Below are 27,474 nucleotides of genomic sequence, written 5' to 3'. Positions count from 1 at the left end.
TAATGCCCCATTCCCAGCAGTCACCTCTCCAGTCATCACCCAGACACGTCCCCTGGTGTTACTGTATAATGTCCCATTCCCAGCAGTCACCTCTCCAGTCAGCAGCTGAATGATCTTGTTGGCGAGTTCCAGGATCTTCTGGTCATTGGGCCTCTCATGTATCAGTGAGTAAGGTTGAGGAACCGTGATGGGGCTCCGGTTCCTGTTCAGTCCTCCTGACACACGGGGACGGCTGCTGCATGTCTCAAAATCACTGGATGTCTTCTTCACTACTGTGTAATCCTGTGAATTGGGGAAGACACCAACTATGAATACATATACTCCAAGATCTCCTCACTTCCCCAGTCATGTGTCTGTATTATTACTATAGATATTAGTGATGTCACTGTGACACTCCCAGATCCCCTCACATCCCCAGTCATGTCCTTGTATTATTACTAAAGATATGAGTGATGTCACTGTGACACTCCCAGATCCCCTCACCTTCCCAGTCATGTCCCTGTTTTATTAGTATAGTATAACTGATGTCACTGTGACACTCCCAGATCCCCTTACCTCCTCAGTCATGTCCCTGTATCATTACTACTATAGATATAAATGATGTGACAGTGACACTCCCAGATCCCCTCACCTCCCCTGTCATGTCCCTGTATCATTAGTATAGATATAAGTGATGTCACTGTGATGCTCCCAGAACCCCTCACCTCCCCAGTCATGTCCTTGTATTATTACTATAGGTATAAGTGATGTCACTGTGACACTCCCAGATCCCCTCACCTCCCCAGTCATGTCCCTGTATTATTAGTATAGATATAAGTGATGTCACTGTGACGCTCCCAGATCCCCTCACCTCCCCAGTCATGTCCCTGTATTATTACTATAGATATAAGTGATGTCACTGTGACAATCCTAGATCCCCTCACCTCCCCAGTCATGTCCCTGTATTATTACTATAGATATAAGTGATGTCACTGTGACACTCCCAGATCCCCTCACCTCCCCAGTCAGCAGGTAGATGATCTCCATGGTGATATTTATTATCCTCTCAGTCCTGTGACTCCTGTCCATGTCAATGCTTAGTGATGGATGAGAATACAGAACATGTGACGTGTAATAAAGACTCTGGTTCCTCACTGCTGGAATGTCTAGAAATAAATATAATACATATAAGACACATCACAGAAAACAATAAAAAGGAGAGAAAAGACAAAAAACCCTTGTTTGGGAGCACTCATTGGTAACGATCGAATTGTGAGTAGTGAAAGGAAATGAAATAAAACTTAACCTTTATTTATTTCTTGAAAATAAAAATAAAATAAAAAGTAGTGTCTATAATAGAAGAGCTTGTTGACTAATAAAAAAAAAACCACTTGTTGACCTTTTTAACATATGAGGTACAAGATGGTTGAAAAAGGTGAAAATATCGAGAGACAATGATGTGTTATGTATCTATATATATATATATATATATAAAAAATATAATATATATGTGTGGATGCCGTGTGGTACCAAACGGCATTAAAGGCATCAAAAAAGATCATCACTGAGCATGCCCAAAATGTAGGTATACCTGGTAGCGCAGTTGTAATGTGAAACTCGAGATTGGAGTACCAAAGAGGTAAGAGAAAAAATGTAAGGATAGGTCAAGGTTTTATTTAGTGAAAAAGGGCCCACTGCACCTGGTATTCTCAGGAGGTTTCCCTTCCGGATACTGACCAGGCCATGCCTGCTTAGCTTCCGAGATCGGACAGGATCGGGCGTATTCAGGGTAGTATGGCCGTGGGCCGTTTGTTAGAATGAAAATAAATGAAATGAAAAGAAAAGATCACTGCTGCTATCTGTACCATACATAAATCAGAGGAAAATTGATTCAATAAGTTTTTCCAGAAGCAAAAGTGTGGAGAATGGGTATTTTTCTTGAAAAGGGGCCCACTGCACCTGGTATTCTCAGGAGGTTCCCCTTCCTAGTACTACCCAGGCCATGCCTGCTTAGCTTCCGAAATCGGACAGGATCGGGCGTATTCAGGGTAGTATGGCCGTGGGCCAATGTGAAGAGGGTAATAGGAAAACCACACTCTGCTTTCTGTACTTCACATATAGTGAAAGAATTGATCTGAAATGGTATTTCCAGATAAGAGTGTGTGTTGGTGGTGGAGAGATGTTGAAAAGGAGATACAGGGAATTGAAGAGAGATAGAAGAGGAAAAGGATAAATATAAATGTGTGTGGGAAGAATTGTGAAGATATGTGTGTATGTGAGATGTGTGTCTGCTGGTGAAAAAGAGTGTGAAATGGTGATTGTGTGTGGTATTGGAATGTGATGAAAAAATGTTACAGATGGGTGCTATGTGAAAATTGGGGCTGGGTCAAATTGGTTGTTAGCTTTTAAGCTCTGGGTCAGCTCCCAAAAAAATAGCAGAACAGTGCTCTTATTATAGTTCTTTACAGGAAACAAAAAGTAATAAAGATAAATGGATAATCATGTGATTGTTTAGAGCTCACGGCTGGCTCACATAACAATGTATGAGTATACATAAGCGAAAAATGAACATAAGATGAACATAAGGATGATCATGAAAAAAATATAATGAAAAAAATAAATAAAAATAAAAATAAAGAGATAAGCATGAAACAATACTGCAGTTGTTGAAAAGCAATGTCAAACTTAATGCAAATATACCATATTGATATGCTGATTAATCTTGGATGAATGTCAAGTAGAAAATGAGATCAAAATATACCATAGGTACACCATACTGATAAGTTACGCTGGTCTAGTGTATAATGCCAGATACACATAATGCACCCAGTATAGTGCCAGATACACATAATGCACCCAGTATAGTGCCAGATACACATAATGCACCCAGTATAGTGCCAGATACACATAATGCACCCAGAATAGTGCCAGATACACATAATGCACCCAGTATAGTGCCAGATACACATAATGCACCCACTATAACGCCAGATACACATAATGCACCCTGTATAACGCCAGATACACATAATGCACCCAGTATATTGCCAGATACACATAATGCACCCAGTATAGTGCAAGTTACACATAATGCACATTAGTATAGTGAAAGTTATATATAATATTTCCAGTATAGTGCCAAATACACATAATGCACCTAGTATAATGCCAGATACGCATAATGCACCCAGTGTAATGCCAGATACACATACTGCCCACAGTATAATGCCAGTTACACATAATGCACATAGTATAGTACCATTTTCATATATTCCCTGTATTGTGCCAGATACACATAATGCACCCAGTATAGTGCCAGATACACATAATGCACCCAGTATAATGCCAGTTACACATAAAGCACCCAGTATAATGCCAGATACACATAATGCACCCAGTATAATGCCAGATACACATAATGCACCCAGTATAGTGCGTTACACATAATGCACATTAGTATAGTGACAGTTATATATAATATTCCCAGTATAGTGCCAGATACACATAATGCACCCAGTATGCAAGATACACATAATGCACCCAGTATAATGCCAGATACACATAATACCCCAGTATAGCGCCAGATTCACGTAATGTACCCAGTATAGTGCCAGATTCTCATAATCAGTGGTGCAAGTATAACGGTAAGGGCAGGTACGGTGTATTGTTATAAGACTGGCAGCTGGTACACCATACAACCCAACCACTTTGCAGTTGCCCACTATTATTACTGCTCCACCGAGTGCTGTATTCTGTGATGTGGAAGTTACAACAGAGCGAGGGCTGCTGGGAGCTGTGATGATTCTCCCTGTTCTGTGGCTGCCATCCCCGAAGAGGCGCATGCTATCGCTGTGCAGTATATACATATGTGGCACAGAGATGAGAGTGGCTGGCTGCTAGGGAGAAGGTTGACATGAGAGACACAGTGAAGGGGGGTGGGGGCTCTAAGCCTAGAGACACAGGGGGTAATTCTGCTGCGATAACGAGATTTATGGTAAGAACTTACCGTTGTTAAATCTCTTTCTGAGAGGTACACTGGGCTCCACAAGGAATGGACAATAGGGTGTAGAGTAGGATCTTGATCCAAGGCACCAACAGGCTCAAAAGCTTTGACTGTTCCCAAGAAGCACAGCGCTGCCTCCTCTATAACCCCGCCCCTCCGCACAGGAGCTCAGTTTTCAGTTAACCAGCCCAATGCAGTAGCAGGATAAGAGACGACATCAGTTAGTAGCCACATAAACCACACTCTCACGACAGGAGAAGTGTCAGCGGCTAATGCCATACCAACCCAAAGAAGCCAAGTGCGTCAGGGTGGGCGCCTTGTGGAGCCCAGTGTACCTCGCAGAAAGATTTAACTAAGGTAAGTTCTTACCATAAATCTAATTTTCTGCTGCGCGGTACACTGGGCTCCACAAGGAATGGACAATGGGGATGTCCTAAAGCAGTTCCTTATGGGAGGGGATGAACTGTAGCGGGCACAAGAACCCGGCGTCCAAAGGAAGCATCCTGGGAAGCGGCACTATCGAAGGCATAGAACCTTATGAACGTGTTCACTAAGGACCACGTAGCCGCCTTGCACAATTGTTCAAGGGTCGCACCACGGCGGGCTGCCCAAGAAGGTCCCACAGACAGAGTAGAATGGGCAGTAATGTGAGCAGGAGCTGACAGACCAGCCTTCACATAAGCATGTGCAATCACCATTCTAATCCAGCTGGCCAAAGTCTACTTGTGAGCAGACCAGCTACATTTGTGAAATCCAAACAAAACAAAGAGAGAATCAGATTTCCTAATGGAAGCAGTTCTCTTCACATAGATACGGAGAGCCCGTACCACATCCAAAGACCGCTCTTTGGGAGACAAGTCAGGAGAGGCAAGGGCCAGAACCACAATCTCCTGATTAAGGTGGAATGAAGTAACCACCTTAAGTAAATATCCGGGCCAAGTCCTAAGGACCACCCGGTCACAGTGAAATATCAGATGAGGTGAGCTACAAGACAGAGCACCCAAATCCAACACTCTTCTAGCTGAGGCAATAGCCAGCAGAAACACCACCTTAAGGGAAAGCCACTTAAGGTCAGCTGAACCAAGAGGCTCAAATGAAGGTTCTTGCAACGCTTCCAAAACCACCGACAAGTCCCAAGGAGCCACAGGCGGGACATAGGGAGGTTGGATACGCAACACACCCTGAGTAAAGGTATGAACATCAGGTAAGGTTGCAATTTTTCTATGAAACCACACCGACAAGGCAGAAATATGAACCTTGAGGGAGGCCAGCCGCAAGCCTAAGTCTAGGCCCTGCTGAAAGAAAGCTAAAAGCTTTGCAGTACTAAATTTGGAAGCGTCATGATTGTTAGATGCACACCAAACAAAGTAAGAATGCCAGACCCTATGGTAAATCCGAGCAGAAGCCGGTTTCCGGGCCCGCAACATAGTTTTAATGACCGCCTCAGAAAAACCTTTAGACCTCAAGATGGGAGCTTCAAGAGCCATGCCGTCAAAAACAGATGGGCCAGGTCCTGGTAGACACAAGGGCCCTGAACGAGGAGGTCTGGGCGTTGTGGAAGTAATATTGGATGCTCTGACGAAAGGTCCTGTAGGTCTGAGAACCAGTGCCGTCTGGGCCACGCTGAAGCTATAAGAAGCAGGATTTCTCCTTTCTGCTTGAACTTGCGAATCACCCTGGGCAGAAGTGAAACTGGATGGAACAAGTACGGCAGCCGAAACTTCCATGGCACCACCAGCGCATCCATGAATGCTGCTTGAGGATCTCTTGTCCTTGCTCCGAAGACCGGAACCTTGTGATTGTGTTTCGAGACGCCATCAGATCCACGTCTGGAAGGCCCCACCTCTCCACTAGGAGTTGAAACACTTCTGGAAGAAGGCCCCACTCTCCGGCGTGTACGTCCTGACGACTGAGAAAGTCCGCTTCCCAATTCAGGATTCCCGGAATGAATATTGCCGATATCGCCAGTAGATGGCGTTCCGCCCATTGAAGAATCCGTGATACTTCCTTCATTGCCATGCGGCTTCGAGTGCCGCCTTGATGATTTATGTAAGCCACTGTGGTGGCGTTGTCCGACTGTATCTGAACAGGAAGGTGCTGTATTAAATGCTGGGCTAGGTTCAACGAGTTGAAGACCGCCCGCAATTCCAGAATGTTGATCGGGAGGAGAGACTCCTCCTTTGTCCACCGTCCTTGAAGGGAGTGATACTCCAACACCGCGCCCCAACCCCTCAGACTGGCATCTGTTGTCAACAGTACCCAGTTGGATATCCAGAAGGGACGGTCCCTGCACAGTTGTTGGTCCTGGAGCCACCAGCACAGCGACAGACGGACCTCCGGAGTAAAGGAGATCATGTGAGATCTGATCCGGTGAGGCAGGCAGTCCCACTTAGCCAGAATCAGCCTCTGAAGGGGGCGCAAATGAAATTGAGCATACTCCACTATGTTGAATGCTGACACCATGAGGCCCAGCACCTGCATTGCCGAATGAATCGACACTTGCGGACGAGAGAGGAAGCAACGAATCCTGTCCTGGAGTTTCAGGACCTTCTCCTGAGACGAGAACAACCGCTGGTTGTGAGTGTCCAATAGCGCTCCCAGATGCACCATGCACTGAGCAGGGATCAGGGAGGATTTCTTCCAGTTGATTAGCCACCCGTGGGCTTGCATAAACTGGATCGTCAGATCTAGGTGACGTAGGAGAATTTCTGGGGAATTTGCCAGGATCAACAAGTCGTCTAGATACGGAAGTATCCTGACCCCTTGACGACGGAGTACCACCGTCATAACTTTGGTGAAGACTCGCAGAGCCGTTGTTAAACCAAAGGGTAGTGCCCGAAACTGGTAGTGGAGGTTGCCAACCGCAAACCTCCGGTATTGCTGATGAGACACTGCTATAGGAACATGCAGGTAAGCATCCTGTATATCCAGGGAGACCATATAAACCCCAGGCTCCAAGGCCAGAACTATAGAGCGAAGGGTTTCCATACGGAACTTGGAGACTCTCACAAACTTGTTCAGGGCCTTGAGGTTGAGAATGGGTCGGGAGGACCCATTCAGTTTCGGTACTAGAAACAGCGGAGAATAGTACCCCTGGCCTCTCTGAGCAAGAGGCACCTGTACTACGACTCCTGTGTCCAGGAGGGTCTGTACCACCGAATGTAGAGTCTTTGCCTTTATCTGGTCTGAAGGGACGTCTGTCAGGCAAAATCGATGAGGGGGACGGTTTTTGAAGGCTATGGCGTAACCTTGAGTAACGACTTCCCGTACCCAGGCATCTGTAGTGGTCCTCAACCATTCCTGGGTATACCCTAGAAGCCGGCTCCCCACCCTGGGGTCCCCCCAGGGGGAGGCCCGCCCCATCATGTGGCAGGCTTATCGGTCTTGGAAGCTGGCTGACGGGCAGCCCAGGCTCTTTTGGGCTTTGGCTTACCAGGTTTGGAAGTGCGGGCCCGTTTGTGGTACGCCTGACCTTTTGCTTTACCTGAAGGATGGAAGGGACGAAAGGAAGTACTTTTAGCCTTCGACGCTGAAGGAGCAGTACTTGTTAGACACGCAGTTTTGGCAGTAGCCAAATCAGCCACTATCTTATTTAGGTCCCCTCCGAACAGGATATTTCCCTTGAAAGGGAGCACCTCCGGGGTTTTTCTAGAATCCAGATCCACAGATCAGGATCTCAGCCACAAAATCCGGCGAGCCAGGACTGATGTAGTAGAAGCCTTGGCCGCCAGAATACTGGCATCGGGAGCCGCCTCTTTGATATAGTGAGAAGCTGTGACAATATAGGACAAGCATTGTCTAGCATGGTCAGAGGAGACTTCAGCTTCTAACTCCTGGGCCCACGCTACAATGACCTCTGCAGCCCATGTTGCTGCAATAGTGGGACTGTGTGCAGCACCCGTGAGGGTGTAAATCGCTTTCAGACAACCCTCCACACATTTATCCGTAGGCTCCTTAAGAGAGGTGACGGTAGTGACAGGTAGAGCTGAGGAGACCACCATCCGCGCCACATGCGAGTCCACTGGAGGAGAGGTCTCCCAATTTTTAGTCAGCTCTGGCGCGAGGGGATAGCGAGTAAGCAGCTTTTTGTGAGGCACAAACTTCTTGCCTGGATTTTCCCAAGATTCCTGACGTATATCAACCAGGTGATCAGAGTGAGGTAAAACTTGTTTAACCACCTTCTGACGCTTAAATCTATCTGGTTTCTTAGGAGGGACAGATGGCTCGGGATCATCCGTAATCTGTAAAATTAGCTTAATGGCCTCCAAGAGATCAGGAACATCCACTTGTGAGCCACTATCCCCATTAGTATTGTCAGTATCAGAATCTGTGGGGTCAGTGTAAACGCCATCTTCATTAGACGAGATGTCAGGGACAGCAGTGGATTGTGAGAAAGTAATGGCCCGCTTAGAGGAACCCTTTGGTCTTAGGCGGGTGAGGGATAGACTTAGCAGTCAGTGACTGGTTCAATTTCTGTAACTGCGTGGACAAGGTATCTGCCCACGGAGGGTTAGCTGCGGGGACCATGTACGGTTGGACCGGCATAGGAGGTCCCATAGGGGGCGTTAGTTTAGTAACTAGCATAGTCAGCAGTGGTTCCGGTATGAATGGTCGACCATGTTATGGTCGACAGTCATTAGGTCGACATTGACATGGGCGACATGGACACATGGTCGACACATGAAAATGGTCGGCACGTGAAAAGGTCGACATGAGTTTTTTAACTTTTTTGGGTGTCGTTTTTTGCGTAAAGTGACTGGGAATCCCAATTAGTGCACCGCGTTCCATCTCATGGCTCGTTTCGCTCGCCATGCTTCGGGCATGGTGCCTTCGCTCCGCTACTGCTTTGCTCGGCACAGATTACCGATCCAATCGTATTCCACGTGGATCGTAAAGTACGGAAAAGTTCCCCAAAACAAAAAAAGTTAAAATACTCATGTCGACCTTTTCATGTGTCGACCATTTCCATGTGTCGACCATGTGTCCACGTCGACCATGTCAATGTCGACCTAATGACTGTCGACCATAACATGGTCGACCATGTGAACGGATACCGTCAGCAGTGTGGAGAAGGTAGCCCCTGGCGGGTCATTCTGGACCCCCATTGCCACAGTTCCACTGGGGGGCAAGGAACCCCCAGAACCAGAGCCCTTGGCTGCTATATTTTCCTCAAAGGTATCTGTGGCTTCAGCACCACTGGCAGCGTGTTCCGCCCCAGAACCGTTACCCTGATCAGCAGACATGTTATATAACGTGCAGTATAAGGTAACACAGTCCAATATTTCAGCAGCACAATACCTAACCCAAGCCCCTGCGCAGTGTAGTCAGCACCGACAGGGATTCAGGAGAGATACGGTGACTAGAATCACAGAGAAAAATACAACTAAAGTATATCTGGTGAATATCCTATATTACAATATAATAACCTGACGCAACTAGCCCCCACAGGTTACAGAATATAGGGATAGAATTCAGAGATCGTTACACATATTTGCGCAAATGTGTGAATAAGCCCCAAAGCCGCATCAAGGCGTCTCTGTATATTTGGGGTCCCTAGCGCTATATCTAGGTCCATGGTGTGGCACCCCAAAACACCAGCATAAGCCAGAAAGCCCAGCGAAGCATACCAGTGTAAAAAACTATAGTGTTAATAAATTAGTATTCAGGAAGCCGAAGCTATAGAGAAAGTGATACAAAAATGAAATGCACTTAAAATAGAGAAAAAGTGTTAAAAAAAAAATAAGTGAAAAGTGTTAATAGAATTTAAAGGTATGCCACACTAAGGCCATCCAGCTCAGCCAGTCCAGAGGCACCACACCTCACAACCTCCATTACCCCAATCTGGGTCTAAGATTAACCAGCAAGGAGCCACATGATAATGGCTCCTTACTACAATATGTCTAAGCTAAGAGCTACCTACCTTGGAGCAACTCCATAATGCTCCATGTGGCATGTCAGGGCCTGCACCTCCTCCTAATGCAGGAACCTCTCTGCCTCTCACAACAAACATATATATTGGTAGTTGTTCAATTAGCTTAGTGATATCATTCAGGTGCTCAAAAGGGAGGGGTATTTCTAAGCAAGAAAAAAAGGCATTTGTTTCCCCCAGATTCTCATAACAGGTAATTTAAACAATGCTCAGAGCAAGGAAACCTTCCTCAACTCGCATTTATCACGACTATGGCAAACCTATATTCATTGGTGCAGTGAAGGAAAGGTGGACCTTATATCTTTCAGCGTTTCCAGGGTCTTGGCATTCCTTCAGGCAGGAATGGATAAAGGTTTGAAGGTGGCTTCCTTGAGAGTGCAAGTATCAGCATTGACTGTATGGTTCCAAAAGAAAATTGCCAATTTACAGGATGTGCGTACTTTTTTCCAGGGAATGCTGGGCATTCAACCTCCTTTTGTTCCACCTACAGTGCCTTGGGACTTAAATCTAGTCCTGAAAGCCCTTCAAGTTGCCCCATTTGAACCACTTAAAAAAGTGGATCTTAAATGGTTGACAGCTAAAGTTCTCTTTCTACTGGCTATGGCGTCAGCTAGAAGAGTAGCAGATTTTAGCGGCATTATCATGTCATTCCCCATTTCTGATTTTTTATCTTTTTTTTCTTGCTTAGAAATACCCCTCCCTTTCGAGCACCTGAATGATATCACTAAGCTAATTGAGCATCTACCAATATATATGTTTGCTGTGAGAGGCAGAGAGGTTCCTGCATTAGGAAGAGGTGCAGGCCCTGACATGCCACATGGTTGCTCCAAGGTAGGTAGCTCTTAGCTTAGACATATTGTAGTAAGGAGCCATTATCATGTGGCTCCTTGCTGGTTAATCTTAGACCCAGATTAGGGTAATGGAGGTGTGAGGTGTGGTACTTCTGGACTGGCTGAGCTGGATGGCCTTAGTGTGGCATACCTTTACATTCTATTAACACTTTTCACTTATTATTTTTTTAACACTATTTCTCTATTTTAATTGCATTTCATTTTTGTATGACTTTCTCTATAGATTCGACTTCATAAATACTAATTTATTAACACTATAGTTTTTTCACTGGTATGCTACGCTGGGCTTTTTTGCTTATGCTGGTGTTTTGGGGTGCCACACCCTGCACCTAGATATAGCGCTAGGGACCCCAAATATACCGAGACGCCTTGATGCGGCTTTGGGGCTTATTCACACATTGGCGCAAATATGTGTAACAAAGATCTCTGAATTCTATTATTATGTGGAATTTATATCTGGTTATGGTTATCATTCAGGGTGCTGGGGTTAACAAATGCCTTTTTTTAGAAATACCCCTCCCTTTCGAGCACCTGAATGATATCACTAAGCTAATTGAGCATCTACCAATATATAAGACTATAGGGATAGCAAGCTGAGTGAAAGACACAAAGTGGACGTCACCCAGCAGGACAATGCACACACATATAGTCAGAGTTTGTACAATGCAGAGGTTATTACAAACAATAATACTCCACTGGACTAGCTTATATATATATAGCTATGTAATCAATAGATATAACACTGCACAGTAAAGACTGGTTGTATATCACAGGGTACTTGTACTAAATAACCCTGACCAAATGCACTTTTTCTTAACTATCACTGTCTAAATGACATGTAGAATACTTAAGTGTCATGTAAAGTCACAGCGCTGACTGTCAGCCGGCTTTACATAGGAGGATTTGCCCAAGCAGTCCCAGGAACAGTGTAGCTGAGAGAAATGGCGCCCAGACACTGACAGGGAGTGAGAGGGAGAGATATGCAGCTCCAGGGCGGGAACATTTACTGCAAATGGCGCCCTGGGGCTGGGGGAGTGGCTCCAGGTCTAAGCCTTATCCCCATGCTGGACTTAACCACCGTTACTGTGGACCTAAAGAAAAAATAGGATTTTAATACCTACCGGTAAATTCTTTTCTCTGAGTCCGTAGAGGCTGCTGGGGTCATCAATAGAACCATGGGGTATAGACGAAATCCGCAAGAGACATGGGCACTTTAAGACTTTTAAGAAGCGTGACCTGGCTCCTCCCTCTATATCCCTCCTCTAGACTCAGTATAGGAACTGTGCCCAGGGAGACAGACATTACGAGGAAAGGAATTATGAATTTAATTTAAGGTGAGCAGCAAACCAGCTCACGCCAGTGTGCCGTACAACATGGCATTCCATAGAACACGAGCTAACGGCACCAACAAAGTCAGCAAAGGCTGAACAAAAAACCGGAACACAACATGTGTTCGACCAAATTAACAATGTCAGCAACAGGCTGACAACATAAATAACCACACAACAAGTGTGCAACCAGAACGAGCAACTGCAGATACAGTACGCACTGGGACGGGCGCCCAGCATCCTCTACGGACTCATAGAAAAGGATTTACCGGTAGGTATTAAAATCCTATTTTCTCTTTCGTCCTAGAGGATGCTGGGGTCATCAATAGAACCATGGGGTTATACCAAAGCTCTAGAATGGGCGGGAGAGTGCGGATGACTCTGCAGCACCGATTGACCAAATTGGAGGTCATCATTGGCCAAGGCATCAAACTTATAAAACTTAGCAAAAGTGTTTGACCCCGAACAAGTAGCAGCTCGGCAATGTTGCAATGCCGAGCCCCCCCGGGCAGCCGCCCAGATCGTGCCCACATTCCTAGTGGAATGGGCCTTCACCGATTTCGGTAACGGCAATCCAGCCGTGGAATGAGCCTGCTGATCCGTCTGACAGATCCAGCGGGCAATGGTCTGCTTGGAAGCAGGACACCCAAGGAGCATACAGGACAAACAGAGACTCTGTTTTCCTAATCTGAGCCGTTCAGGCGACATACATTATCAAAGCTCTGACCACATCCAGAGACTTTGATTCAGCCAAAGCGCCAGTAGCCACTGGCACCACAATAGGTTGGTTAATATGAAAAGAGGAAACCACCTTCCGCAGAAACTGTTGCCGAGATCTCAACTCAGCTCCATCTTCAAGGAAGATCAAATAAGGGCTCGTGAGACAAGGCCGCCAAATCGGACAACCGCCTTGCGGATACCAAGGCCAACAAAATGACTACTTTCCAAGTGAGGAATTTCAATTCTACCTTACGTAAAGGTTCAAACCAATGGGATTGAAGGAACTGTAACACCAAGTTAAGGTCCCAAGGTGCCACAGGGGGCACAAAAGGAGGTTGGATGTGCAACACCCCTTTTACAAACGTCTGCACCTCAGTAAATGTGAGGCCCGTTGTTTCTGAAAGAAAACCGACAAAGCAGAAATCTGTACTTTAATGGAGCCCAATTTAAGGCCCGCATCCACTCCAGCTTGTAGGAAGTGGAGAAAAGCGTCCAAGGTTAAACTTCTCCGCAGGAGCTTTCTTGGATTTGCACCAGGAAATATATTTCCTCCAAATACGGTGATAGTGCTTTGACGTCACTCCCTTTCTAGCCTGAATAAGAGTGGGGATGACTTCCCTGGGAATAACCTTTCGGGCTAAGATTTGGCGTTCAACCGCCATGCCATCAATCATAGCCGCGGTAAATCCTGATACAGACACGGCCAGGGATTTTCCACTAGTAAACTCCCCAATGATTTGTCACTTCTGTGAAGACCTCTGGATGAAGCCCCCACTCTCCTGGATGGAAATCGTGTCTGCTGAGGAAATCCACTTCCCAGTTGTCTACTCCTGGAATGAAGACCGCTGACAGAGCGCTTACCCGTTTCTCCGCCCAATGGAGAATCTTTGCGGCTTCTGCCATTGTTGCTCTGCTTCTTCCTGACTCGACCACCTTCCCTGGAAGTTTTCCCCACGTGTGACTGCACCCCAACCCCGGAGACTTGCAGCCGTGGTCACTAGAATCCAATCCTGGATCCCGAACCTGCGTCCTTCGAGGAGGTGAGAACCGTGCAGCCACTACAGGAGTAATATCCTCGTCTGGGGAGGCAGGATTATTTTCCGTTGCATGTGTAGATGGGAACCAGACCATTTCCCACTGGAACACTCTGGCATGGAATCTGCCAAACTGAATGGCCTCGTAGGCCGCCACCATCTTTCCCAGCAATCGAGTGCATTGATGGATCGACACTCTGGTTGGTTTTAGAATTAACTTGACTAGAGCCTGAATTTCCCAGGCCTTTTCCACCGGGAGAAAAACTCTCTGTAGTTCTGTATCCAGAACCATTCCCAGAAATGACAGCCGGGATCAACTGAGATTTTGGCAGGTTGAGGAGCCAACCATGTTGCTGCAACACCGTCAGGGACAGTGCAATGTGTTGCATCAATCTGTCCCTGCATCTCGCTTTTATCAGGAGATCGTCCAAGTATGGGATAATCATGACACCTTGCTTCCGCAGAAGAAGCATCATCTCCGCCATCACTTTGGTGAAAATCCTCGGAGCCATGGACAGACCAAACGGCAATGTCTGAAATTGGTAATGACAATCTTGAACTGCAAAGCGCAGGAAAGCCTGATGTGGAGGATAAATGGGAACATGCAGGTAAGCATCCTTTATGTCCAAAGAGACCATAAAGTCTCCTTTCTCCAGACTGGAGATCACCGCTCGGAGAGACTCCATCTTGAACTTGAATTTCTGTAGAAAGAAATTTAGGTCTTTTAGGTTTAGGATCGGTCTGACCGAGCCGTCCGGCTTCGGGACCACGAATAGGCTGGAATAAAAGCCTACTCCCTGCTGCGCAGGAGGAACCTTGATAATGACCTGGTTTTGAGACAACTTTTGTATTGGGTCGCAAACTAGCTCCCTGCTGGGCAGAGAAGCTGGCAAGGCTGATTTGAAAAAACGGCGAGGGGGAACGTCTTGAAACTCCGGCTTGTACCCTTGTGACACAATTTTTAAAATCCAAGGGTCCAGACCCGAGCGAACCCAGACCTGACTTAAGAGCTTTAGACGTGCCCCTACAGGCGCGGACTCCCGCAGAGGAGTCCCGGCGTCATGTGGTGAACTTGGCAGAAGCCGGGGAGGACTTCTGCTCCTGGGAAGCAGGAGGGCCTGGGTTTCTTTTACCCTGCTCCCTGCCTCTAGTAGCAAGGAAGGCAGAGCCTCGACCCTTTCGGTATCTATTGGGCCGAAAGGAATGCATTTGATAATGATGCGTTTTCTTATGTTTAGGGGGGACATAAGGCAAAAGGGACGATTTGCCAGCGGTAGCCGTAGATACTAGGTCTGTAAGACCGTCCCCAAACAACGCACCTCCTTTATATGGCAGAGATTCCATGTTTCTTTTAGAATCAGAATCCGCATTCCACTGGTGTGTCCATATTGCTCGCCTAGCACCTACCGCCATAGCATTGGCTTTTGCTACCAAAAGACCAATATCCCTTTGCGATTCCTTAAGGTACGCCACAGTGTCCTTGATGTAACCCAGCGTCAGCATAATGCTGTCTCTGTCTAGGGAATCTAAATCTGATAACAAAGAATCAGCCCATTTTTCAATAGCACTACTGACCCACGCCGAAGCAATGACCGGACGGAGTTGTGAACCCGTGGTCGCATAAATGGTGTCACGATCCAGGTATCTGGACGCCATTACTTGCCTTTCAGATGTCTCCTGAGGCTGGCTCAGCGTCCCAAGGCCGGATCTCATCTGTGTCCACACACTGCATATCCCTCCTGTCACACTGAGATGCTGTCACAGTGGCGCCATGTTTGAATCCTGCATGGTGTCTTCTGTCCTCCGCCGCCGCTCCTGTGTTATAGTTGCAGGTTGTCAGTGTGGTGTTTCATGCCTGACGCGGCCTCCGCTGTCATCCACGAGTCTCAGCATATATTTGTCAGTCTGGCGTCTCCTGTCCTCTGCGGCCGGCGCTGCCATTACAGTTATGTTTTCACATGGTTTCCCAAACCAGTTTTCCCTCCAAGTTCTAACATGGGCGCAGCCATGTTGGATCCAATCACATGCTTCAGTTCCACCAATCCACTGCCTCTGGAAATCTGCATAATTGCCCAGCCAATACCTACCTTGCTGCAGGTATAAGTATCCTGTGCCTGGGCCAGGAAGACGTCAGTGCTTTGTTTGTCATACCTTGTTCCAGGCGCTCTCCCCTATGGTTGTTTCTCCAGGTTCCAGCTCCTGTCTCCATCATCCACTAAGAGACCCGCACCTGCCTACCATCCTGCGGTGCAGCCTGACTCTGCAGTTCTCCGTGGCTGTTCCAGTTTCCAGCTATTTCATCTGCTTCCAGCAGTATCCACTACCACCGGTAATCATCCTTCAACTCCTCTGTTTCCACGCTCCCTAGCATCTTACAGTACAGTACCCACTCCGTGTTTTCTCCTTAATATTTAAAGCATTTAACACATTAGCCCAGTCAGGAGTCGGCTGCGCCGACGGGGCCACCCTACTGCATGCTATGCTCCCATTACAGGCTCCACCTCGGACATTGTCCACCACACGTGGACAAACACACCGGACTATAGGGGACAGACCTATAGAAGTCAGAGAGAGACACAGAAGGAGTATGACAGCTCACAGCCCAATGCTGCTGTACATGTCTGGGACAGCTAGAAACTGCCCCAGACTGCAGCGTTTGTACACAAGATATAAATATATATATTATCAATCACAGTGCCCCCCCCCCCCCTGTTTTACACCCTGATACTTGTATGACGCGGTGAGGAGGAGCAGCGTCCTGCAGCTAGAGGAGAGAAAATGGCACCGGGCCAATTGTGAGCTGAGGAGAAGCCCCGCCCCCTGAATGGCGCGCTTCTTCCCGCACTTTAAGAAATTCTTTATACTGGCGGGGGTTAAGGGGACTGACAATGCTAAATTCCCTTGTCGTATAAACAACCCTTTATGAAGTCTAAGAACACTGTACGCTGTTTACTTAAGAAGTACCGTAATGGTACGCTAGTTGCGTAACGATCGCTCAGCCGTAGGCGAGACGCTCAAGCGTCACGTTCGCTCACGGCCCAGCGATCACAGAACACGTTATTGGTTATGACTAGAGAAATGATTCGCTATGGCGTAGCGGACGCTCGAGACCACGAGGAGGTCACCAGCGGCGCAGACGCTCACAATGCTATACCTTTATGTCTAAACCTTATACCAATGAAATACACAGAATACCTTAATGTGAGTACAGGGTGTAAGTGCAACCTTGTGTAGCCTGACTAACTACAAAGCTGCTTGAGCGTCACCGACGCTCAAGTGAACACTTAACACTATAGGAAATACACAGATACTGGTTTAGGGTCCAAAGCCTATTAACTGTATTATATCTAATATACTTGTAAAAGGGGATAACAGTACAAATGATACACTACAATATAACAGAGACTTCCTAACCAAAATACAATACTATATAATACAATACAATACTAGTCTATGGGAGATACGAGAGGAAGAGAAGGGAAAGAGAGAGAGAGAGACGGAGAGAGATGAGAGAAATTGGCTCACAGAAAGACAATGATTACGGAGAGAAAACTTACGCACAAAGGGTGACGATCGCATGCGCCTCGATATCCAGCTCCCGGTTATCAGCAGAAAACCGTTGATGAGAGAGTGAAGTTGGATATGGTCGGCCTGCCTATTTATGCCCCACACACAATGCAATCTCATAGTCCCTACAATCCCATTGTCCATTGGACGTCGGAATTCGGCCCTGTATCACAACAAAAGGTCATAGGTTGATTCATACAGGTGGGCTGTGACGATTTCCAACAGCTCAGGTGGGTGGGAAACTAGGTTTCCCGCCGCATACCTGAGTATGAGTAAATAATAGAAATGGACATAAACTTCTTATGTCCATAACTATTCGCACGAGCGATTAATACGCTCCAAACCAACACCGGAATATTGCTAATTAAATACTCTTCCGATGGGTACCAAACACTGCTGTATGACTCTTGTTAGACCCTTCGTATAACACAAAGAGGGATTCCTCAGCTCAGGGACATTCTATATTAACCAAACTTTCAGAAACTATCAAAGGGATCATGATCTATAAACTACATTAATTATGAAAATATGTAACGAATGAGTCGCACGCTACGACTACATAAACTCTACCGTAAATACGCATACCGCGCCTGCGAGTGCACGCTATTGCGGGTATGCGCCTTCACGGGAGAGCGCACGCATGCGCAGCGCGGACCAGTGTGCGGTGCAAATATGGCAACGTGCATAGAGACATTTTTCTGACTTTGACAGTCCACCCTTTGGCAGTCAATAATAACTGCCACCTTCTAAAACATTTAAAAAAAGGAGAAAAATGTAAGTCAGGGGTTAATTGATTTCCATGGTGGGGTAAGGAAGGAGAGTGGAGTAGGTGTGAAGAGGGTATGACCTAGTGAGAAAGCAGAAGCATGTGTGTATGAGTCCATGTTTGGAGGGTCATGTATCATCGTGCCGTACGTGTGGTAAATCAAGCTTCGAGGTATTGCGAAGTATACATTTGAATTCCTTCTTATCCCGTACTAAGGGTCTGTGGATGGGCTGTCAAACTCTACCGAGCTCATTTCGGCTTTCAGTTGTAACAAAATGGGGATGCACATTTTAGTTGATGATACATGAATGGGGGAGGTATGTGGTTGCTGATATCTGTGCCTGTATTCCCTATCGTCTATATGTGTCATTACCTGAGGGTTGTAGAGATGAAGATAAAGAACACTTATGGAAAATGCAATGATATTCTATGTCAGAGAAATGTACATCTGTCGTCGAAGTTGTGTTCGGTATCTGTTGAGAGTCGTCTTCTTTGCGCTGTATTGCTCCTTGGGCATGAGCAAATAGCTTTGTCAGAGCCATCGGATTTACAAAAAATGTTGGGCTAGCGTGAGTTTAAAAGTACTAGGGAAACTGGGGATCCATGGCAAAGTTCATCAAGTGTCCATATCATAGGTTGTCAAAACTTCATCTTTGGTGCTTGTCTGTTGTCTGTATAGCGTCTCGTCAACTTCCTCGTCCAAGGGGGTCTTTGTATCATGGAGAAAAGCAGAAAAACAGGTGAAAGAAACGGACCGTATAATCGCATTTTCATCACATTCTGGTTTCTATCATTGGGTCATAAATCAAATCCAGGTTAATTACAGTTTCCTCACTCCTCAAGCTCATCACTTTTGTACTTTGTTTGCACCTCATTAAAGCCTGCCCGCATCTAAATATCAATCCAATCGATATAATGACACCCAAGATACATAGTAGAAACTTTCCAACATCCATTATGACTCCTTGAGCCCAGTCTCCTAAACCGGAGAACCAATTTCGCGGGTTCAACCATGACACCCAACCAGTCAGCTCATTACCTACAGCAGCAAGGGTGAGATTGTGTTTTCGACGAAATTCCCACTTCAATTGGAGAATATCGTCCATCTTTTGGTCTATGACCTCTACCGGATCCTCGGTGCTATTTGTGATATACGTGCAACACTTTATGCCGTACTGTGTTGCCAAGGTAACACAATATCCGCCTGTTACTGCTGTAAGATAATTAAGAACCATCCTATGCTGAACTAGTTCTGTTTTGTAAGCTTGAAGTTCTCTTCCAGTGTATCTAAACGTGTCATCATACATTTCAGTGATATTATCTAACAAATTGGCGAGTGCGGAAATGTATCTATAATTCATCACTCCTCGAGCGGTACGAGTGAAATCTAACGCTACCAGAACCTGAATCCCGGTGGATTCATGGATAAGATCAGAGGCCGGATGCTCTAACCTTTCTGACAGTTGTCTTTTAACTCGGTGCTCGTAATGAGTGTGAGTATAAGGAGCTTGGGCACCACGGTGTATGTCCTTCATTTTGTCATGTGTTACAGTCATCACTTCAGGCAATACTTTTCCAATATAACACAATCCTTCAGAGTTTGGGGCAAGCCACTTGTACGCCTTTCTCCCGCATATGAAATATGCGTCATCGGGGAGAACATAAGGGACGGAGAAGGACATGACCATGTTACAAACCTTCCAGGTGAAATCTCCTGACCCTAATTCTTCCATCTGCTTAATGCACGTATCAGTTTGTACGATATGTGCACAGTATCCTGGTGATACCTCTCCAACTCTAGTAATCCTATTTCCTAAGGTATATCGATACCGGAAAGATTTTCCTCTACTGGCTATGTGGCGTACGAGCTCTGTATCTGTAGGCATTCTATCTGCTCTGTGTGAAAAGGTCATGGTAAGGTTGCTCCATGACACTTCCCAATTTCCCGGCTTACGGGGATTGGAGATATTAAAACATAAGAGGGACCTATCCACATGGTATTGGTGGAGCTTCAAACTAGGAGGGCTGGAGATGTTAAACCTCCGGTCCACCGGTCTCCCACCACTTAGCTCAAGTACCTCCCCTAACGTTAAAGGAAATGGTACTAGCCCTGATTTGCTATGACCCTGAGGTACTTGAGAGCATACCCAACAATCTGTTTGGTTTAACACGTTACCCACTAAGGAGTGATAGTCACTCAATGGATGCCGGTCCATATGGATATTAAAACTGGATTGGCATTTCTTTATGCATCCATCTTCAACCAGATTATCACAGAGCCTACAGATACAATTTTCTTCAGCTAACAATCCATCACAATTTCTTCTATCGGATCGTTTTCTGATACTCGCCTTTGCTTGTTGGTTTGGTTGATCTTGGAAAACTACGCCTCCATCATCATAATCGGAACCCATTCCAGAACCTCTCTCGACCTCTATGGTACTCTCGCCGGAACAGACTGCTCTGGTCAACATCATGGTTAACATCAAAATCCGGATCACAGTCTCTTGGGGCAAGTCCATCTTTGAGGAGGAAATGGAGAAGAATGAGAAGGGGGAAAAATAAATTTTAAGGGAGAGGGGATGGGAAGTGGAGAAAAACAATAAAAGGGAGAAGGGAGTCGACAACTGCTTTCGGTCTTCAAGGCTCAGGTGCCGCCTCAGTCCTCCTGGAACAGACACTCCAGTGATACAACCTCTACCGTCTGTTCCTTATCACGGGACTTCTCTGGATCAGCAACCTTTTTGCAGTGGGATGAATGGACCCAAGTCTCTCTCTCAGCAACCTTTAATGCTGTGGTGCTAGTCAATAAGACCTGGTATGGTCCTTCCCATCTATCAACAAGACAACCTGAGCGTAGAAAATTTCGTATCATTACATAATCCCCAGGTTCAATGTCATGACAATTACTATCTGGTAAATCAGGAATCACCAACTTCAGATTATCATTTTGACTCCTTAACTGCTTACTCATGTTAATTAAGTACTTTACAGTTACTTCATTGTTACATTTCAAATCTTCCTGAGGGTTAATCATGACATGCGGTTGTCGACCAAACAAGATTTCAAAAGGAGACAGATTAAGAGGGGACCTGGGAGTGGTTCTGATGCTATATAAAACAATGGGTAAAGCTTCTGGCCACGTCAATCCTGTCTCTGCCATTACTTTACTCAATTTATTTTTAATAGTGCTGTTCACTCTTTCGACCTTCGCACTCGCCTGTGGACGGTACGGAGTGTGCAGCTTGCTATCAATACCCATTAATTTACACATTCCTTGAAAGACATCACCGGTAAAATGGGTACCCCTATCACTTTCAATGATTCTAGGGATACCATATCTACATACAAATTCCTGTACAATTTTCTTAGCTGTAAACATAGCGGTATTTGTAGCTGCTGGAAAAGCTTCGACCCAATTCGAGAAAACATCTATACATACAAGTACATATTTCAAATTTCGACATGGGGGTAATTGAATGAAGTCAATTTGTATTACCTGGAAAGGGCCGCCGGCAGGTGGGATATGGGATGGTTCTGTAGGTATTGCTTTTCCAATATTCTTTCTCAGACAGGTAAGGCATGACATTGCTCTTTTACTCGCATGAGAGGAGAATCCTGGGGCGCACCAGTATGCTCTTACCAATTTGCACATCCCCTCCTTGCCTAGATGAGTCAGCCCATGAGCTGCTTCAGCCAGACATGGAAGGTATGCCCTGGGGGCCACTGGTTTACCATGTCCATCCGTCCAGAGCCCTGAGGACTCCTGGCCATATCCCTTTGCCTTCCAGACTGCTCTTTCCTGTGTGGAACACAAATTCTGCATCTCACACAACTTTTGTGTGTTGATGGTATTAAATACCATCAGTTGTGTGGTGTCTGTCTGTATGGGGGTAGCAGCTGCAAGCTTTGCGGCTTCGTCTGCTCGGCTGTTACCAAGTGACACTGGGTCTTGACTATATGTATGTGCTTTACATTTGATAACAGCCACTCTGTCGGGTTCCTGTATCGCTGTTAGAAGCCTTTTTATATAAGCTGCATGCGCTATCGGTGTACCAGCTGCCGTCATGAAATTTCTGAGGCGCCATAGGGCTCCGAAATCATGTACTACCCCGAAGGCGTATCTAGAATCGGTGTAGATATTGGCTGACTTACCCTTAGCCAATTCACATGCTCTGGTTAGGGCGACCAGTTCAGCAACCTGGGCTGAGTGAGGTGGGCCTAGCGGTTCCGCTTATATGGTGTCTTGGTCATCTACGACTGCGTATCCAGTACACAAGTCTCCCGAGTCTGACTGTCTATGACAACTACCGTCAGTGTAGAACGTGAGTTCTGCATCTTCCAGTGGATTGTCACTGATGTCAGGCCTTGCGGTAAAATTTTGGGTCAAATATTCCATACAATCATGTGTATCTTCCTTTGCATTAAATCCTCCTTCCCCATCACTCTCACCTTCCACCCTTTGTGTCTGACCAGGCACACCTGGGAGAAATGTTGCAGGATTTAATGCACTGCATCTCCTTATGGTGATGTTTACTGGGGCCATTAATGCCAATTCCCATCTTGTAAACCTTGCTGATGAGACGTGTCTGGTTTGGGCAGAATTCAATAAGGCAGATACCGCATGCGGTGTATGGATTGTGAGGTTGTGGCCTAGCACGACATCTTCGCTTTTTGTCACTAGCAATGCTATCGCCGCAACGCTACGCAAGCATGTGGGGAGGGATCGCGCTACCGTGTCTAGCTGAGCGCTGTAGTATGCGACTGGCCTGCTGGCGTCACCGTGTTTTTGGGTTAGTACACCTGCTGCGCACCCAGCACTTTCTGTTCCGTATAGTTCAAAGGGTTTCCCATAGTCTGGCATACCTAGTGCTGGTGCCTGCGTTAGGCACTGTTTGAGTCTCTCAAATGCTGTTTCGGATTCGTCTGTATGCGAAATCCGATCAGGTTTGTTTGAAGAGACCATTTCCTGCAAAGGTAACGCCAATATGGAAAACCCTGGGATCCAATTACGGCAATACCCACACATTCCTAAAAACGTCCTGATCTGTTGCTGGGTTTGTGGCAGTGTCATGTCTCTAATGGCTTGGATTCTATCAGCGGTCAGGTGTCTCAGTCCTTGTGTTAGACAGTGTCCCAAATATTTTACCTTAGTTTGGCATAATTGTAACTTGTCTTTGGAAACCTTGTGACCTGTGTCTGAAAGATGAAACAGGAGCTGTTTCGTATCCTTCAGGGAAGCTTCCAGTGAATCTGAACACAGCAGTAAATCATCCACATACTGTATCAATACTGATCCACTCTCTGGTTGGAAAGACTGTAAACAATCATGCAAAGCCTGAGAAAATATACTTGGACTATCTATGAAACCTTGGGGTAACCGAGTCCACGTGTATTGGACTCCTCTGTATGTGAATGCAAACAAATATTGGCTGTCAGGGTGCAGAGGTACCGAAAAGAAAGCGGAGCAGAGGTCAATAACAGTGAAAAATTTGGCAGTGGGAGGAATTTGCATTAGGATGACAGCTGGATTAGGCACTACGGGGAACTGACTCTCAACTATTTTGTTAATCCCCCTTAGATCCTGCACTAGCCTGTAACCCCTCCCCCCACTCTTTTTAACAGGGAAGATGGGACTATTGGCTGTGCTGGACGTTCTTACTAGAATGCCCTGTTGTAGCAAGCGTTCTATTACTGGGAAAACTCCTAACTCCACCTCTGGCTTCAGAGGATACTGTGGGATTTTTGGAGCTATCCTACCATCTTTTACTTGTACAACTACTGGAGCTACGTTTGCCATTAATCCAGTGTCCTGTCCATCTTTTGTCCAAAGTGACTCTGGTATCTGAGATGTCATCTCTTCTACTTGGGATGGATTCCTATTTGTCATAATGGAATGTGACATTAATTTTGATGGGGAGTCTAACATGTCTCGTACTTCCTGAGCGTGATTCTCAGGGATGTCCAAGAATACACCTTCAGGAGTACAATAAATGACGCAACCCATTTTACATAGTAAGTCTCTACCCAGGAGATTAGTTGGTGCCGATGCAGCCAGCAAAAAGGAATGCTTGGTATGCAAAGGCCCTATTGTAATCTCGGCTGGTTTGCTAACAGGGTAGTGCTGGACTACTCCTGTTACTCCCATGGCTGGAATTGTCCTACCAGTGGTTCTCATGCCCACTGTCGAATTTATCACTGACTTGGCCGCCCCTGTGTCTACAAGAAAGTTTAAAGTTTTACCAGCTACATTGATTGCAATCTCTGGTTCGCTTCCAAGACTGGCAATCAACTTAACTGGCTGCAGATTACAGGTATGGCCACACCCCTAGTGGGTATGCTGACCTCCCTGAATCCCGCTGGCAGCAACTACTTGTGAGGGGGTTAGCTGGGAACTACCAGAGGCATGCCAATCTCTGTTCGGGGGATATCTTTTTGTTTCCCCTGTATGTGGCTCGAAACTCCGCCTCTGTGGACCCTGCTCCCAATGTCGTGTGTCGTGTCGTTGTCTAGGGGGTTGAAAAGATCTTTGTACACTCTTTGTTCTACATTCTCGTGCATAGTGTCCCGGTCTGTTACAAGAAAAACATGTCATTACACTTGCCTTACCCACAGGATTCGGTGGTACATACGCAGGCTGCCTTGTGGTCAGCGCCTGTATACTTACTGACATCAAATTATCACTTTGCGACTCCCTGTGCCTAGTGATGTTTCTGTCGTGATCAATAGCAGCCTCTCTCAATGTGGACACTGACAGACCTCGCCAGCATGGTTGCGTGGTCTGTACCCTAGCTTTTAATGTTTCTTTCAAACCATCCATCAGTACAGATACTGCTACTTCTCGATGGTTTGGGTTGGTCTTAATGTCTTCTATACCAGTGTACTTTGCCATTTCTAATAGTGCCCGGTGAAAATATTCTGTTGCCGTTTCGGACTCCTTTTGCTTAATGGAGAATATCTTGTTCCATTTAACAACGGCTGGGAAATACTCCTTTAGCTGTAAATTTATCCTTTTTACATTATCCTTGTTGTACACGTCTGTAAGCGGTACATCTTTATCCAATGCACAGTCAGCTAAGAATTGAGTTGCGTCGACATTGGAAGGTAAACAAGCTCTTAGCAGTATCTGCCAATCCTTGTTGTTGGGTTCTACAGTGTTGCCTAGATCCCTGATGTATTTTTGGCTAGCAACTAAGTCCTTCCTGGGGTCAGGAAATTCGGACACTATTGTTCTTAATTCCATTCTGGAAAATGGAGTGTACATGGCAATGTTCCTTATGGGAGTGGCTCCAGACACATCTGTTTTTCCATTGGGAACTGCTATTACCCTTACAGGAGCAATTCTAACAGCCTCTTCCTGTGTGGATTCTACAGCTTGTTGTGGTACAATTGTTTCAGTGTAGTGCATGGTGCCGTACTTACCCGTTGACACGACCTCACCTATCCCTCCGCTAGGGGCTTTCGCTAATCTCGTGGGTGTTGCTGTGCCTACTGTGGTCTCTGCTATGGTGGCCGCAAGAGAGAGAGCTGAAATTGTTGCCGAATCGTCTTCTTGATCACACTCCTGAGGAAGGTTCAAAACAGGGTACAACTTGCACGGGTTAATAATTGCATGGGTTACTTGGTTAACATCATTAACATTTACAGGGTTACTAAGAGTTTGTGTTTTACAACCCAGTGCATTTCTCTCCGCAATCACCTTCTCTCCTGCAATGTATGGTGGAGGAGGGGCTGTGGCTATCAGCTTCCTGACTGCCCCAGATCCTGCCGCCAGAGCCAAACCTCTCTGTATCTCACCTTCCTGGTGCCATAACTGTAAATAATCATGATGCTGAATTCGTCTCTTTGTTGATTTTACGAGACATATCCTCCTCCTTAAATTTTGTAACACTTCTGGACTGAAGCTACCTATTCTTGGGAATTTGTCCCTGTCTTGTACAGTCATTCTCTCCCATTCATCACATAAAGATTCTGTGTGACTTCCGTATTTTTCACACATGATGTATCTTGCCGACCCGACTGGTCGGTTCTCTGAATCAACCCGAACCGAGGTTGATCGCCCCCTACCTGAACAACTGGCCCCCATAATCTGCAGGTGTTGCTTACTACTCCTTTGATCTTTAGATCACGGTCTTCAGCGAACCCTTACAGCAAACCAAATTATTCAAAAATAGGCCGGCGGTGGCGGTTTACCGAGTACCCCACTCACTCGCCCACCTCGACCAATACGACCTGATCACACCGACGTGGTGCTGGCGTACTCGATACAGGGCCCTACCAAAAGAACCTTCGGTTTACTGGAACATATGAGGGTTACCCGCAGGACACTTACTCTTTCCAGTAAAGGTGGGGTTGTTAGATAGTTCCTGAGTGACCAGCGAACTTCCCTTTAAAAATAAAAAATTACACAAATCACGTCAGAATGTACAAATAGCGTTTGTGACCACTTTACTCTAATGGTATTAGGTCAGATTACTAACTACTGCACACAATTACGTGCGGTCCAATCGTTCAGTACATAAGCACTACCTGTTATGTACTGAGAGATTTAATGGAATCGATGTTTCCGGCCGCGATTCCTTCAGCAAGAGCTTATGGCCTATATGGGTTCTGCACCAACACCCCAGGCGTTGTGCATCTTGTACCTTTATAGCGGACCTCTTTGTCTATTTTACCTGTTACCTTATGACCTCCTGGTCTGTTACCGTCTGTTAATGACCTCCTGGTCTGTTACCTTATGACCTCCTGGTCTGTTACCTTATGGTCCGCTATACTCTAATGCTCAAATATTATTTAACCAAGGATGCCTCCCTAGCCACCGTATATGTCACTTACACGTGTGTCCCTTGACGAGTACCCGACTTTCCTTTTGGTTCAACCTCTAAGTTATATAAACTTATGTGATAAAAACACACTCACTCAACACATGTACACTTTGTTTCTATATCTATTTCTGCGCAGAAATTGTCTTCAGTCCAACTGTGTTACCAATTAGGAGCAGGATCTGTTAAACTAAATTTCAGATTTTTCCAAAAATAGATTTGCGTTATTTACCGCGTCGCGTTATCTACCGCTGTGCGTTACTTATCGCCTTTGCGCTAATTATCGCTTTGCGCTAATTCAACTTTTCGTGACTTGAGCTACGTGGGCGTAACCAGACGCTACGTTGCGTAATGTACGCTGCGTGCGTCTGCCTTTGGATTGCGTACGCAAGTCTTTTGTTAGGGACACGTGTACGCAAAACAAAGATCCACCGTAACACAATTTCTACCTTTATCAATGTAGATGATCCCTGAT

The 27,474-nt window shown here is 46.0% G+C and overlaps 1 protein-coding gene and 2 pseudogenes across 1 annotated transcript in view; all 3 read right to left on the bottom strand.

Annotated features, from left to right (window-relative positions):
* The window catches only part of LOC135010448 (zinc finger protein ZFP2-like), a 65,222-nt gene that overhangs the window by 33,643 nt on the left and 4,105 nt on the right, over nt 1–27,474 (bottom strand). The window contains exons 2-3 of the mRNA XM_063952366.1: nt 997–1,145; nt 91–282 (exon numbers count right to left, since the gene is read on the bottom strand). Of these exons, the coding sequence (XP_063808436.1) occupies nt 91–282; nt 997–1,068 (264 nt within the window). The 5' untranslated portion in view covers nt 1,069–1,145. The remainder of the gene's footprint in view (nt 1–90; nt 283–996; nt 1,146–27,474) is intronic.
* On the bottom strand, nt 1,668–1,785 carry LOC135010451 (5S ribosomal RNA; annotated as a pseudogene).
* Nucleotides 1,927–2,044, bottom strand: LOC135010450 (5S ribosomal RNA; annotated as a pseudogene).

This window comes from Pseudophryne corroboree, unplaced genomic scaffold (assembly GCF_028390025.1).
Source record: "Pseudophryne corroboree isolate aPseCor3 unplaced genomic scaffold, aPseCor3.hap2 scaffold_235, whole genome shotgun sequence".
Classification (NCBI taxonomy): Eukaryota; Metazoa; Chordata; class Amphibia; order Anura; family Myobatrachidae; genus Pseudophryne; species Pseudophryne corroboree.
Note: the sequence above shows the minus strand (reverse complement) of the source record. Positions and strands in the feature narration are given on the sequence as shown.